Consider the following 14,199-nt stretch of genomic DNA (forward strand, 5'->3'; position numbering starts at 1 on the left):
AACGATGTATGCCGATGTTGCCACTTGCTGACAACATTTTTGCTCACCGGGTGCCGAAGAAAATTTTTTGGGCAGGCCATTTTGTCCAAGAAAGGAAAATTTTCCAAACGCTATCTTGTTCATTTCTGAACGAAAGGGAATGGTCCAAATAGTGTGTATATTCAGCGGCAAGTGTTTCTGTGCAGGAAAACAGGTTGTGCAGCAATTGCAAAATCAACATCCAGCGCCGTTGGAGACAGACTTTTTTGGAAATAACTTCAAAACTATACGTGCGTTAAGGTTGTAAGTTATATCATCGTGTTCGACGTGCGATGATTGCGCGTCGAATGATATAAAGTAAAACATTAGTGCGCTGTTGGAAACATACAGCATTCTTGATGGCACCAAATTTCCAAGGTTTTGTTTCTGAGAGCCGCTCCGTTTGAAAGCAGATTGGCGGTGCAGACGATACACAGTGGTGGAAGTGGTGGTGGAAGCACTCAGTGGCGTTGTTGTCAACATGCAAGTGATCGCAAATCTGGCAGTGGCCACTTTGATGCGAACAAGGCCGATTTCAGAAACGGACGTTTTTTTCGCCCCCAGGGGTGGGCCAATGTGAAATCCAGCACGTGTACTAATTGGATGAATGTTCAGATTCCAAAACAGCCCTTTTTCGGCTAATACAATGTTCCAAACTCATATCTAACGAACCAATCAAAATCGCAGTGAGCTTTAACTTGCAAACAATGTATGCCGATGTTACCACTTGCTGACAACATTTTTGCTCACCAGGAACACACCACAAAAATTTGGGGGGGCCATTTTGTCGGAAAAAATCAAAAGTTCCCATTCGCGATTTTTCATTTCTGAATAAAAGCGCATCGTCTAATTAGTGCGTAAGTGCAGCGGCAAGTGTTTCTGTGCAGGCAAACAGCTTGTGCATCAATTGCAAAATCAACATCGAGCGCTGGTTGAGAATTTTTTTAGAAATAACTTCCAAAATAAGCGTGCGTTAAGGTTTGAAGTTACACCATCGTGTTTGCCGTGCGATTGCGCGTCGGATGATATATAGAAAAACAGTAGTGTGTTGCTGGAAACATGGAATTCTTGATGGCCGCAAATTTCTATGGATTTGTATCTGAGAGCCTCTCCGTTTGAAGGCAGATTTCCGGTGCAGATGATACACAGTGGTGGAGCAAGCGTTCAGTGGCGTTGTTGTCCACATGCAAGTGATCGCAAATCTGGCCGCGGCCACGTTAATGTGAACAACGGCCCATTTCAGAAACGGACGATTTTCAACTCACATGAGGGCCAATATGAAATCCAGCACGCGTAAAAACTGGATGCATGTTCAGAATGAAAACAGTCGTTTTTTGCTACTGAAATGTTCCAAACTCATATCTAACGAACTAATGAAAATCGAAGGGTGCTTTAACTTGCAAACGATGTAAGCCGATGTTACGACTTGTTGACAACATTTTTGTTGACTGGGTGCCGACCGAAATCGTTGCGGGACCCATTTTGTCGACAAAAATGAAAATTTTTGAAACGTGTCTTTTTTATTTCTGAATAAAAGGGTAGGGTCCAATTAGTATGTAAGTGCAGCGGCAAGTGGTCCTGTGCAGGCAAACAGCTTGTGCAGCAAAAAAAAATATCAACATCAGGCGCCCTTTTGGAGAGTTTTTTGAAAATAACTTCAAAACCATACGTGCGTTAATGTTTTAATTTATACCATCGTGTTGGCCGTGCAATTGTGCGTCAAATGATATATAGTAAAACATTAGTGTGTTGTTGGAAACATACAGCATTCTTGATGGCCGCAGTTTCCAAGGTAATGTTTCTGTGAGCCGCTCCGTTTGAAAGCAGATTGCCCGTACAGAAGATACACAGTTGTGGAACAAGTGAGCTCACAGTGTTGCTCACTGTTGAATGCTTGTGGAATACTGCATGTGAAGTGATTGGCCAAGGCGTGCTCATGTATATTTATGTTGGACCTGAGGGTCTTGTTATTTTTTAATACATGAATATTGAGATCATTGTCTGATTGGCATTTGAATATTCCACATAAGCATTGACAGCCCTTCTCCACAGTGGCCTTACCACCCATGAAAGGGGCCAACCAGTAATTATGTCAGTTCAGCACAGCTGTGTCATTGCATTAAATGTGTTTATTAAGACGTGAAAGGCACTACAATGTAATGGAAATGCTTGGTATGATGCAATGTTGTGCATGTACCTGACGACATTTCACCAAAGGTGTTATCTGCATGCACTGTTTAGAAAAGGTCATCTGATGTCAGAAATGGGCCAAATTTTCTGGCATAATTCAAGTTAAGTGAAGTTATAAGTTATGTTTTTTTCCAGATCAGAAGAATCAATGTGTGTGGCACACTGGTGGGCTGTGCTGAGGGCATCCCTACCTCACCTCCACCTAATGTGTGTTTTTCATTGTGTCTGGACATGTCATTTTGATTGAAGGCTATTTAAAGTTGTAGCTTTGTGTCTTTCCTTCAAAAGTCCAGCCAATGTTGTCAAATAATGCTCAAAGCAAGCCATCATGATGTGAATCACTTGCATTAGTTTATTTTGTAATATTCTAGCAACAATATGAGAAGGGCAGGCCAACATTTGCTAGTGCATTTCAACATTGTTAGGAGAGGCCACCATCACAAAGTACAATGGCTTCATGCAACTGCATGCAGCATAAACGTGGCATTAAACGATAACCTGTGCTTGGTAAATGTATCCAATGTAAGCAGAAAATGTTGTAGTTAATGTATTTAATGGGTGCAATGGTTTGTGTTTTACTGGAAATGTACAGTTAGTCAGCAAGATAAATAATCTTTATGATGTATGCTAAGTCTTATGCAGAAATGATTAGTTCGCATAGGATACAGGGCTATCAAGTTAATTTCAACATTACAGGATGTCTGTGTATGCAAGGGAAGTTTTCAGATTTGTGACATTTATAAAACTGATGTTTTGTGTCAAATAGTACAATATTCTGAATGCTAGTTGTAACCCTTTCTGCAACACTGTATCTGTTACACAACATCATTGCATAATTTATATCAATGTAATTTCCTTGTAACAATGTGAGCAAATGTTGAGTACAAGGTGGTACATTTTTTATTATATCAATATAACATGTTACATGTAGATGAAAATGTGCATAATTGGGGTATGGTTTGGGGCAATCTAAGGTCCATTGATAGTGTTTATTGCCTTGAGCAAATGTGGCATATGTTTCAGATACTGATGCACCTTCTAAATCTGTCTAAGCTGCCCATCTCACTTCAGCTGCTTAGGTGTACCTTTCCTACTCTGAGATCAATGGGTGAAAATTAAAGTTCTAAATTACAAGGCTTGATGAGGAATATAAAAAAGTTATGTCTTATCAAAGTTTCAAATATTTATTTTGCAGGTTTTGTGATGTGAAAGCAAGATTTTTCAGGTTCATTTATTCAGTGGAGCCAGTGATAAAATGTTTGTATTCACCTTATGCCAAAAACCTTCATGGAAATGGTTTTAGGGAGCATGGTTACTTAGGCCACAGGTCTGTCAGGTGTTTAAGCCCTTCAAGATCAATCAAAGAAGTTTTATAAATTTTGTCATATCAGGGCCTTTGTGCAGTACAGCTCACCATTATCACACTTATCATTATATTCCTTATCATCCCGCTTTTAAGCACAACTGCTTCCCAATCAGCGGTGCTCGCAGTGTTACTATGCTATCGTTGCTGCGCTGGTCCTGAGGTGGCATTGCCGGCCCTTCACAGCAGTGGCCGCCAGCATCACAACTTAAGAACCTAACACAGTGCCTGGTCCTACCTCTGGGCGCGTTGGACGGTCAGCTTTGGACCGCTACCGTCGCGATAGGTTCCATGCCTCAGGCACAATAATGCTATGCGCCCCAGCCATAGGCTGTTGCATGTAGCCCGACAGCTGCATAACACCTGTCAGGTATGTTTGATAGACATAAAAAGATCTCACGTATATTTCTTGTAGTAGCTCGCAGCACATTTCACAGCACAGCAGATGCATGTTCAGGCTATATGTAATGCATATATATGCATACTATATATATATGGTCAGAATATTGTTGCACTCAATAGTTCTATCGCAAGTCAGTGGCCGCATTTACTCCATGTTCTATCTCAACTCTGCTGAAAAGAGTTGGCGGCAGCGGGGTTCGATCCCACACCTGGACATCGTGGCGCGTGCATGGGTCTGCGCTTTGCCTGATAGCTCGAAAATGAGCGCCACGGCGCACACTTTTAATCTCGGAAATCGAAAGAGAATTGTTCAAGCTTCATTTCTGAGCACTTTTTATGCATATATATCTTCAAAATTTAGAAAGCCATGGGCCTGAAGAAGGTCATTTTAACATGGAAACCCTATGGCTGGTCGTGAAATGTGCACCATTGCTGCCGTATTTTATACTAGACTTTGGACCACCCGTGCCTAAGGAGGTGTTGTATTGCCCTGCGTAAGGATGTCAGGATGTGAAGGGGGGGGGGGGGGCGTGAGGAGTCTGGCATCCAGGTTAAGTGCTCTTTATTTCATCATACAGATACATAGAGCATACGGTTTGATAGTGCTACAAGGTTCACAAATCTCTTGTTCATCTGTGGTCTGCGGGCCGTAGCATTGTATAGGTTTCTTTCCAGATTCAGCTAAGTGGCAGGTTAGGAAGTGTGAGGCCTATGTGGGTATGCTTAACATGGGACAAGTCATATAAGTGGGGATTCAATCAAGAATGTCTGTTTTGGTCGACAGTTTCCAGACTGTTTTCAGATGCCGAGTGAAATAGCTACTGAGGTGAAAGCATTCAGAACCAGGTTTTTTGTCTTTTGCTATGCAGGATGGAAATGGACTTCATCAAAGGTCAGCTGGGTTTTGCATACATGCTTCCAATGCATGGTGCACATGGAAGTGGTTGCATCAATGAAGGGCAAGGATACAGCACTGATCAGGGGGAGATATTTGTGAAGTCCTCTCAAGATCACAGTGATGTGAGTTGGTTGTTTGGCTGATGTATGCATTCTGTGATGTGACCCACAACCACATGTTCTAGCATTTCATTGTTCTCCACCAATGGTGATGTATTCTTTGTATAAGCATTGTTGTATGTTGCCAACCACACTTAATTCCAGTAAGCCACAGACTGAGCTTTTCGGAAGTGGTATGAATATCCTCCTACTCTGAATGGTTGGATTGTAGCCATTTGATTGGTCCAGCAAGCAAACATGTGACCAGTGTGTCCAGCAGGTGCTTGTCTGATTTGTTTATATAGTGCTAGGCACCTGGGTGGTTGGTCCAGACCAGTGGCATCTGATTAGTATGTATTGTTTTACTGCAAGCATGTATTTGAACCATGGAGCCTTGTTTTGCTGCAACCAGTGTATGCAGTGGCAGTCACCTGACCTATCAGCATATGAGGTTGTAGACATCTGACCTGTCAGTGTGTACAGTTGCAGACATCTGACCTGTCAGTGTGTGCAGTGACAGACACCTGACCTATCTGTGTGTGTGATGTGGTGGCAGACGTCTGACCTGCCTGTGTGTGTGGTGGCAGACATCTGAGCTGTGGGTGTGTGCAGCACAGCAGCAGACATCTGACATGTCTGGGCATGTGGCAGCAGACATCTAGACCTGTCTGTGCAGTTTGGTGGCAGACATTGAGCTGTCGGCATGTGCAGGCAGCAGATATCTGAATGTGTGTGCAGCAGCAGACATCTGACATGTGTGTGCAGCAGCAGACATCTGACATGTGTGTGCAGTGGCAGACATCTTACCTGCTTGTGTGTGCAGGGGCAGACATCTGAGCTGGTCCGTGTGTGCAGGGGCAGACATCTGAGCTGTCTGTTGTGTGCAGGGGCAGACATCTGACCTGTCTGTGTGCAGCAGCAGGCATCTGACCTGTCTGTGTGTGCAGTGGCGACATCTGACCTGCCTGTGTGTGCGGTGGCAGACATCTGAGGCTGGTCCGTGTGTGCAGGGGCAGACATCTGAGCTGTCTGTGTGCAGCAGCAGACATCTGAGCTGTCTGTGTGTGCAGTGGCAGACATCTGACCTGTCTGTGTGTGCGGTGGCAGGCATCTGATCTGTTTGTGTGCAGCAGCAGACGTCTGAGCTGTCTGTGTGTGCAGGGGCAGACGTCTGACCTGTCTGTGTGTGCAGTGGCAGACATCTGACCTGTCTGTATGTGCGGCGGCAGACATCTGAGTAATCTGTGTGTGCGGCGGCAGACATCTGAGCTGTCTGTGCGTGTGGTGGCAGACATCTGAGCTGTCTGTGTGAGCGTTGGCAGACATCTGACCTGTCTGTGTGTGCGGCGGCAGGGACAGGAGATGTTTGCCGGGGAGCTTGCCGGGCTGCGGGCTATCATTGCCACCAGCACTGTGCGGTGTCCACGGCCTCTGACCGTAGCTCAGCACCCGGACACGGGCCGGGCCGTGCTCGTCATGGAGTTCCTGCAAATGCGCTCGCTAAGGGCCCGGTCGGCTCAGCTGGGGCGCCAGCTCGCCAGGTGCGTACAGACTGGTTGGTTCACGTAGGGACGTGTCATGCAATGGGGGGGGGGGGGGGGGAGGGGGACAGCTGAACCACATTCCCTCTTGTTTTTTTGCAGCATTGATCCTCCACCCTAGCAGCAGGGGTCGATGCGAGCACTCCCCACATATGGTTTTCTGAATTTCTGTTTCGGCATGTCGCGCAATCGCGCCCAAATGTTTATTAGCTTATGGGCATCCATTGCGCCTGTTTTGAAGCTCAGGACGCGTCCCTGGCTTGTTTGGTTTCGGAGCAGTGGCGATTCACGCGCCGGCGCGATCCGCGGCCCGTGTGGGGCGGCGGGTGGCAACCAACGATGTCGCCGGGATGAGCGCATCGGACAGCCCTTGCTACATTGGCGGAGCCATACATAGAAATACGCGGTCAACATATAGAGAAGCATGCAGCGATGCACTCAGATTTAAGGCAATATGCCTGGTAAGGTTTGGTGCCCTCACAAGGCATGGTCTGCTACATATTAAACGTGTCAATCCGGAAAAGGCTGTTTTGGGGAAATTTTGACTTTTGACTCAATGTAATGGGATCAGTTATTGACCCAGACACAATGCTTATCATCAGTCGCGAAATCTAGTTGAGACCAACACACTAATGTTTTTTGGTAATATCAATTCATTTCACTTTGGAAACGGTAGGGGTCCCGCACCAACCCCACCATCAGTGCGCTATAATAAATAGCAGCCCACCAGTGCAAGGGTTAATATCGCTGTAAATAAATGTGTGCACTAATCTAATTTGTCAGACATTTGAAATAGGTGGATTGACAACGTGCGTGCGTGATGGAAGAAATTTCTCGGGTTTCCGTCGCGTTAGAGAATGATGTTCGGCGAGTTCTTGAGTTGTGACCCCTTACATTGCAGCGCTGTGAACATGCCTCTGAGCTCATGTGTCAGGGAATGGACGCAGGCATCCTGATCATCGCTGTGATCACTTATGGTCAAGAGGGCTGAATCCAGTCTTAAAGCAAAGCTTTGCCGCTCGGCTAATGTCGGAAACATGGATGCATGTGTTGCCCAATTGCTAGTACCAACTGCTAGTTACCTAACATGTCCTGGCTGCTGACTGTAGGGATGTGTTGGCTCCTTTGGGACTGTCGCATGGAAGTGACCATCTTGATTTAACCAGAACCCGCGATTGTACCTTACCAGTGTGACACTTGTACTGCACCATCCCATTTGTGCAGAGATTGTTGGTTATCTCATCACCCAAGTCAACATTGCCCAATATTGTTTTCAGGCTTCATCTACATAACAGTACTGCAAAGGATGCGCAAAGCACAGAAGCCTCACACGTAGGTGCGCCCGAAAAGCAGGTACATAGACGGACCTACGAATGGTAACCAGTGTGCATGGGCCTGAAAACATGTCCAGTAACCAGTGTCGTGTCAGAGTGATAGTTAAAGTGCCATGCTTAAAAATAAGTAAGGAAAATAAGGCTTAAATAAGGTCCTATCCAACCATGGGTTATGACGGTGCCCAGGTTGAGCTTGATTGTTTTGTTAAGAACTTTATGCTCGGTCGGAAAACCACATATGGCATGACATCTTAACCAAAAAACGCGTGATAACGATGAGAAGCTGGAATGACTAGTTTGCGATTGTCAGCGTCTTGTTCACAAGAAGCTGACCCATTATCGCAGTTAAATTGTGTAGTATAAGTCTTTCTATAATTCAGTCACTCCGTGAAAATCATGCGTCCAGCCACTGTTACCCAAACTTCGCCGTTGTGAACGGAAGCAGACGGGGGGGCTGCGTCTCTCCCAGATGGACTCGGCGGTTCAGCAGTTCGGCTTCCACGTTCCTACGTGCTGCGGTCGCATCCCGCAGGCCACACCGTGGCACGGACGACTGGCTGGAGTTCCTGACGCGGGTCAAGCTGCAGCCGCAGGTCCGGAAGCGCGGCCTGAACGCAGCTATGAGCACGCCGCCTAAATCCGCCGCGTCTGGTGGCTGGCGAGACGCACCCCGCCGACAGCTGGACGTCCAGCGGCAGATAATGCGAAACGACGGGTGCGCACCACGTTTTAGAAGGCTGTTTCATCAAAATGGACGTACTGTTAAACGTGAATTGCGTTGGATTCTGCTTTTCTCTATTAAGATCACTTATTGGCAGCATTCATCGTTGTCGTTGAGGGGAGGCGACTCAATATCTTGTCGAGACAGCACGATACAAAGATGGTACAAATTGTTTCGACAAAATCCTATCACTGAATTGCAAACACTTCGTAATTTTGTCACCTCAAGTACCAACCTATAAGGCCGAGGGAGTGCTGTTATATAAGTTTGATATTCCATGCAGCTGCTCTGAACAACCTCGTGCCGTGTCTATTGATTGTGCAATGTGTTTAGATCGAGATGATTGAGCGGGATTACGGCGATCGGGAGGTTATGGAGTTTGTGGTCGCGACTGCTGCGCCGCCTACCGGAGTTCTTCCGAAACATCAGTGTGGAGCCGGCGCTGCTGCATGGTGACCTGTGGTCTGGAAACGCGGCTGAGGGTGGACCAGGAGCCAGGTAAACAGAGCTGAAGCCCGCCGAGGGGACGTGTGATGACCCAGCAGAATAAGCCAGTGCTAAAGGCAATGCCGGCTGCCCAAGGCAAACTGGAATGGGAAGGTCGAACTGGGACCACAGTAGACTCCTTGGACGATGACTGCATTGACAAGGTGGCAACTGTGTGAATAATTACGAAAGATCTTACTTACCTATTGTTCTACATCATTTGCCGTAAATGTTGTGTTGTTTCCGTTGTTAGCGCCGCTACTCTGCTCCCGTTGGGATGGCGGCGCCCCAAACATAGGTTCGGGTGACGTCCGTGGCGGCGGTCAGATGAGTGGCACGCCCAAATCACCCATGCGTGGACGTGCCTTGTTTTAGTTGAGCTCGTGTTCGTATGTATTTTGTTTCAGAAAATAGATTTGGTTTGTGAAGGGGACTAGCTTAAACATGACAACTTCCCCCAGGGATTGGTTTCTTTTTCTTCCAATGAGTACCTATTTTTGCATTTAATGGGTTCTTCGAGAGATCAGTACACCATTTGCATTTGTCTCCCATGACATGTGGCAGCACTAATTGTAGGCAATGTGACGACGCCGTCTTTTAATGAAAACGAAAGCCGTAAAGTGGCAATAGTTCTCTGCTGTGTCTATTGAGTTGGTTTTTGTGAAGAACTGATTTTAGCTGGAATATAAGGGAATGAGTACAAAAGCTTGCTGGGGCTTGACTTATCGTTGTGCAGCGGAAGTGCTGATTAGTTTGGGCCTCAGGTGACATTTTGTTGCTTCTGCCCTCTGTCACTGTCACTGGTGTCACCAGTCTCCAGTGTAGAGCTGCCGACCAAATTCCACGCAGTTCGCGATGCGGTGCCTGGCGCGTGTCTCCGTCCTCGAACAGGGGCGTGTGCAGTCTATGGTGCGCGATGCAGCGTTCCTGCAGCGCTGCCTAGCGCCGCGTTCAGTGACGCGTACCCCGACAGTGGTGTACGATCCCGCCTCCTTCTATGGACACGCCGAGTTCGATCTCGGAATCGCGAAGTGGTTCGGGGGATTTGGAGCCGACTTCTACAGAGCCTACCACGAGCTGCTGCCAAGAAAGGCTGGCTTCGAGACCAGGAACAAGCTGTACCAGCTCTTCCACCACCTAAACCACTGGTGAGCCACATGACCGTTCAGAAAGTTGATTGTCCTCTGTCCATGTGACGAATCAGCTCATGTTTATGTTCATTGGCAACTACTTGTCCACCCGACTTGGATAATGCATGAATTGAATGATACAAACAGAAATACAGTAAACTGCGCACAATGATGCAGTAAACAACAATGAACGGATGCGATGCTTGAAAAAGGAAGCATACTGTAATTGCGACATATGTCTGTCAGCTGGCAAGGACGTGTGCATTCCTCAAACAAGCCGTCTTTTATGTAATGTTATAAACAGCTTCCGATTTATCGGTAGACGGCACTTACCGCCTGCTGCTCCCTTGATTCGCTCATTTCAGCTTTGTTTTGTTCGTATGTTTGCCGCTGTATCACCGGAGGGCGTCACTGCAGTAGAACCGCATGTACATGAAAAGCTCCAGTCTAACACGAAAGGGCATACACACGCCCTGCAGGCATTCGTGAATTATTCCCGGGCGACGCCACGGTGGGCATCATGGTATGGGATTTCGGAACGCTTCTGGAGCACAATTCGCCACTTTAGGACCCAATTTCACGTCGTTCAGAACTTCGGTCGGAAAATATCAGGATGTCTTACATCAATCGTTCACGCAAACACGCACGCACGCACGCATGCACGCGCTCACGCACGTACGCACGCGCTCGCACGCACGCACGCACACACGCACGCACGCACGCACACGCACGCACGCATAAATAAGTAAATAAATGTGGTTGGCAATTTGTGACTTTGCGGGAACCAGGTCAACGAAATACTCGTCATCCTCGATAGCGATCAGGTATCCTGCTGGGTGGTGCAGTGTTTTGAGTCTTGGTCTGAGTCTTGAGACCGCTGACGGCTGCTGTAGTACTTTGGGGCTGTGGCACATGGCTGAGCGTCAAACACTCTCAGGTTGTTCTCATGACTTACCAACACCTTATGACAGCTGGACTAATTCGCTGAAGCGTTATGAGAACAATAGCATGATTGATGAGGACAATGGTCTAAAAATTGTTTCAACTTTTTCAGGAATCACTTCGGGTCCAGCTACCGCGGCGGTTCAGTGTCGCTGATGAGGTCCCTGGTGGAACAGAAGTGACCGGACCGCGTCATGCTGGCCTCTGACGCAGCTGACGCCACTGCCCGGTTATCAGCTGACGTCACTGCCCAACCATCGGCCGACGTCACTTCCCGGCCATCAGCTGATGTAACTACCCTGCCACCAGTTAACGTCAATACCCGGTCATCAGCTGACGTCACTGCTGAGTCATCAGCTGACGTCACCATTGAATCATCAACTGATGTCACTGCCTGGCCATCAGCTGATGTCACTGCTTGGTCATCAACTGACGTTACGGACCGTGCCCGCGACCGGGGTGATTAAGCAATGGACCAGGAGTTCCTCTGTCATCTGTGCTAATACTGGCTGTGTTTAGCAGCGCCTCTGCCGGGTTGGGCTGTTCCTGTTTCACTCTGCAGCTTGCTATGACGGTCAGCGGAGGCCTTGTGCGTAATGATCGGATCGCATTGTTGTGTGTTACCTGCGTGCGCATTGTAAGCACATGCATGTGATGGCTCAGTGAGCGTGCCCGACCGGCAGGGCTGGCGGAGAATGCCACGATGCCAGCTGCTTCCCAGACGTGCGGTGGTTCTGAGCCGGACACGGAGCTCAGAGTCCATGCCCCTAGTCCAGAGTGCGCACCCTTAGTCCAGAGCCTGTGCTTGGGTCTAGAGTCCAGGCCCTGAGTCCAGGTGCGACCGAGTCGGGTTGGACGTGCTGTGGGCCTGGCTAAGCGGCCTTTTAGTCAGGCGCGGTGTGCATGTTGCCGGCCGGGCCAGGCGGACCTGCCTTGAGTGTCTGGACCGGTCCCGTCGTCGGTGTCGGTGCTCCCGGTGCGGGCCGTCCCGGAGTGGGCACGTCGTCCTGACTCCTGCGTCATGTCCGCGGCGGGGACAAGCGTCGAGCTTACACCGACCTGGTACACCATGTGGCCGGCTTCAGCGGGCAGGTCGATACGTGGTGGAGCAGGTGTGTTCAAGAAGTCTCGGGACATACGTTCTCGGCGTTTAGGGTAACCCAGAGTGTCACGATTTAAAGGACAACAGTCTGGCGTCAGTGGGTGCAAACTGCAGTTCGCTGTGTCATGGTAGAAGGTGTGATGCAATGCTTAGTCCATGTATATGGATGTGCATACTTGTGGAGTAGAAGCTGGTCATAACTCCCAATAAAATAACCACTTTTGTTGAATTTCTCATCTTACTTTAGCATGCTTCACTCGTGTCGTAAATGCACACCATCTGGCCCCGGGCGCCGTGCAGCAGCGTGCCAGCGTACGCAGTGGGCCTGGCAATACGGGCGTTCAGTCAGCGCGGTGTGAAGGTCGGTGACTGGGCCAGGCGGGGCGACGCGACTGTTACACCGAACTGGAGCATGTCGTTAATTACAAGTAATATGCTTCTATTGCCATTGTCAGCACTAACCACATGCCGTGTTGGTGTGTGCATTAATTAGCTACGTCATGACGGCAAGAGCTTTAAGTCAGGCGTGGGGTCGGAATGGCGATCCGTGGGTGTCATCGCAGTCCACTTTCCGAGAATGCCGAGCGTAGTCCTATGGCGAAACATAAAGAAGATATACTCCAAGAATTGGTTTTGCCATCCGCGCGTACTGGGACGGTCCTCGCCTGTCTGAAACAACAAAATGAAGGTGTTTTTCTTGCTGGTTGTGCACCGTTCATTGGACCACCACAGTGCCAAATGATCCCCGAGACCCGGCAATGTTGCCTCCACCCTCGAAGGGCGCAACCGAAGGGATGGGTCCCGCCGAGGTTCCTGGGATCTCCTTTTCAGATGCCATACTTAGACTGTTGGACTCTGGATCGGGTGACAGCGCGAAAAAAAATATAAGAAATTGTTTGGCTGCGCGCCCGCTTATACTGCTGGCAGCACTGCTCGAGCGACTCGAATCTTATTTTCGATGGTATGAACATGGAGCCATCCCTGCGCCTTACCGCATCGGCCTGACACTCTCCGTGATAAAAGTCGTTCATAGAGAAGTGCACGTTTTTGCTCCAATCTCAAACGAAAACATTCCTTCTAGACGAGCAATTAGACTCCTGTAATTCCAACATCTTGGTTGGTGCTAGCTTTTGCGTTTATTGCCGAGGGATTACACACGTGCGAACTGCCCTTGTTAATGCCTCATCTTGCAGTGTGCAGGAACGTAATGCTCGAAATGACCTCTAGCCATCATTTTTCGCAACAAGTATAATCCTGGGACAACTGCAAGCCCTTGTGATGCAGACGAAGCGAGAATTTAGAGTCCAAGGTGAAACTTTTCCATCATATTTTTGTACCGTGAATCGTTCAATTGCCCAGCTTTTTCACACAGCTGCGCGCCGATATATTAATTCGGCGCGTTTTCTAGAAATGAAAAGCATTAAGACTTCGATGTACTAGTTATATTAGAGGGATTCTACTCCTGTACTGGCAACACTCACTTATGGCCGTCAGCCTGTTGTAGATCCAGAGGGGGGGGGGGGGGGGGTGTTGACAGGGGAGCTATACGGTCCCGCTTGAGACCCGAAGGGGCCACAAACTTGAAGACGAGTTTTTATGTTGTCATGAGTGAATGACAATATACGGCCAACCAAGCCCGACCATAAGTGAAGATGAGAGGGTCCACAGGGACATGAAGGGGCTCTTGTCTGATGTGCATGACGCAAACACGAAAACAGCTATTGTCTTGCCATGTGACGGTAGTGGTTGAAGATGTTTTAGGGGCCAGTACGCTGACTAGGGGCCCTTAACTGGCTAGGGGACCTATGTGTTGACTTGACAGGGCACTCGCGAGCGCTAAAGGACCTCCCGCGTGGCTCTTGGTTCTTCGCATTTGCTTGAAGACCACCAGGCTGTTGTTGGACCTAAGCAGTCGTTGAACTGGTGGGCATTGGATCGCTCTTAGGCCACCACGGCTTGGACTCATTTGCTCAA

The 14,199-nt window shown here is 48.3% G+C and overlaps 1 protein-coding gene across 1 annotated transcript; it reads left to right on the forward strand.

Moving 5' to 3' along the window:
- The first annotated feature begins 1,779 nt into the window (after positions 1-1,779).
- On the forward strand, positions 1,780-12,206 carry LOC119108770 (ketosamine-3-kinase). The gene is made up of 8 exons (XM_037232365.1): positions 1,780-1,880; positions 4,843-4,993; positions 6,323-6,510; positions 7,788-7,886; positions 8,377-8,559; positions 8,935-9,047; positions 10,007-10,199; positions 11,236-12,206. Exons 2-8 carry the CDS (start codon positions 4,844-4,846, stop codon positions 11,303-11,305), a joined length of 996 nt encoding a protein of 331 aa, XP_037088260.1. The 5' UTR covers positions 1,780-1,880; position 4,843; the 3' UTR covers positions 11,306-12,206.
- The last annotated feature ends 1,993 nt before the right edge of the window (positions 12,207-14,199 follow it).

Source organism: Pollicipes pollicipes, unplaced genomic scaffold (assembly GCF_011947565.3).
Source record: "Pollicipes pollicipes isolate AB1234 unplaced genomic scaffold, Ppol_2.1 Scaffold_2555;HRSCAF=2994_pilon_pilon_pilon, whole genome shotgun sequence".
Classification (NCBI taxonomy): domain Eukaryota; kingdom Metazoa; phylum Arthropoda; class Thecostraca; order Pollicipedomorpha; family Pollicipedidae; genus Pollicipes; species Pollicipes pollicipes.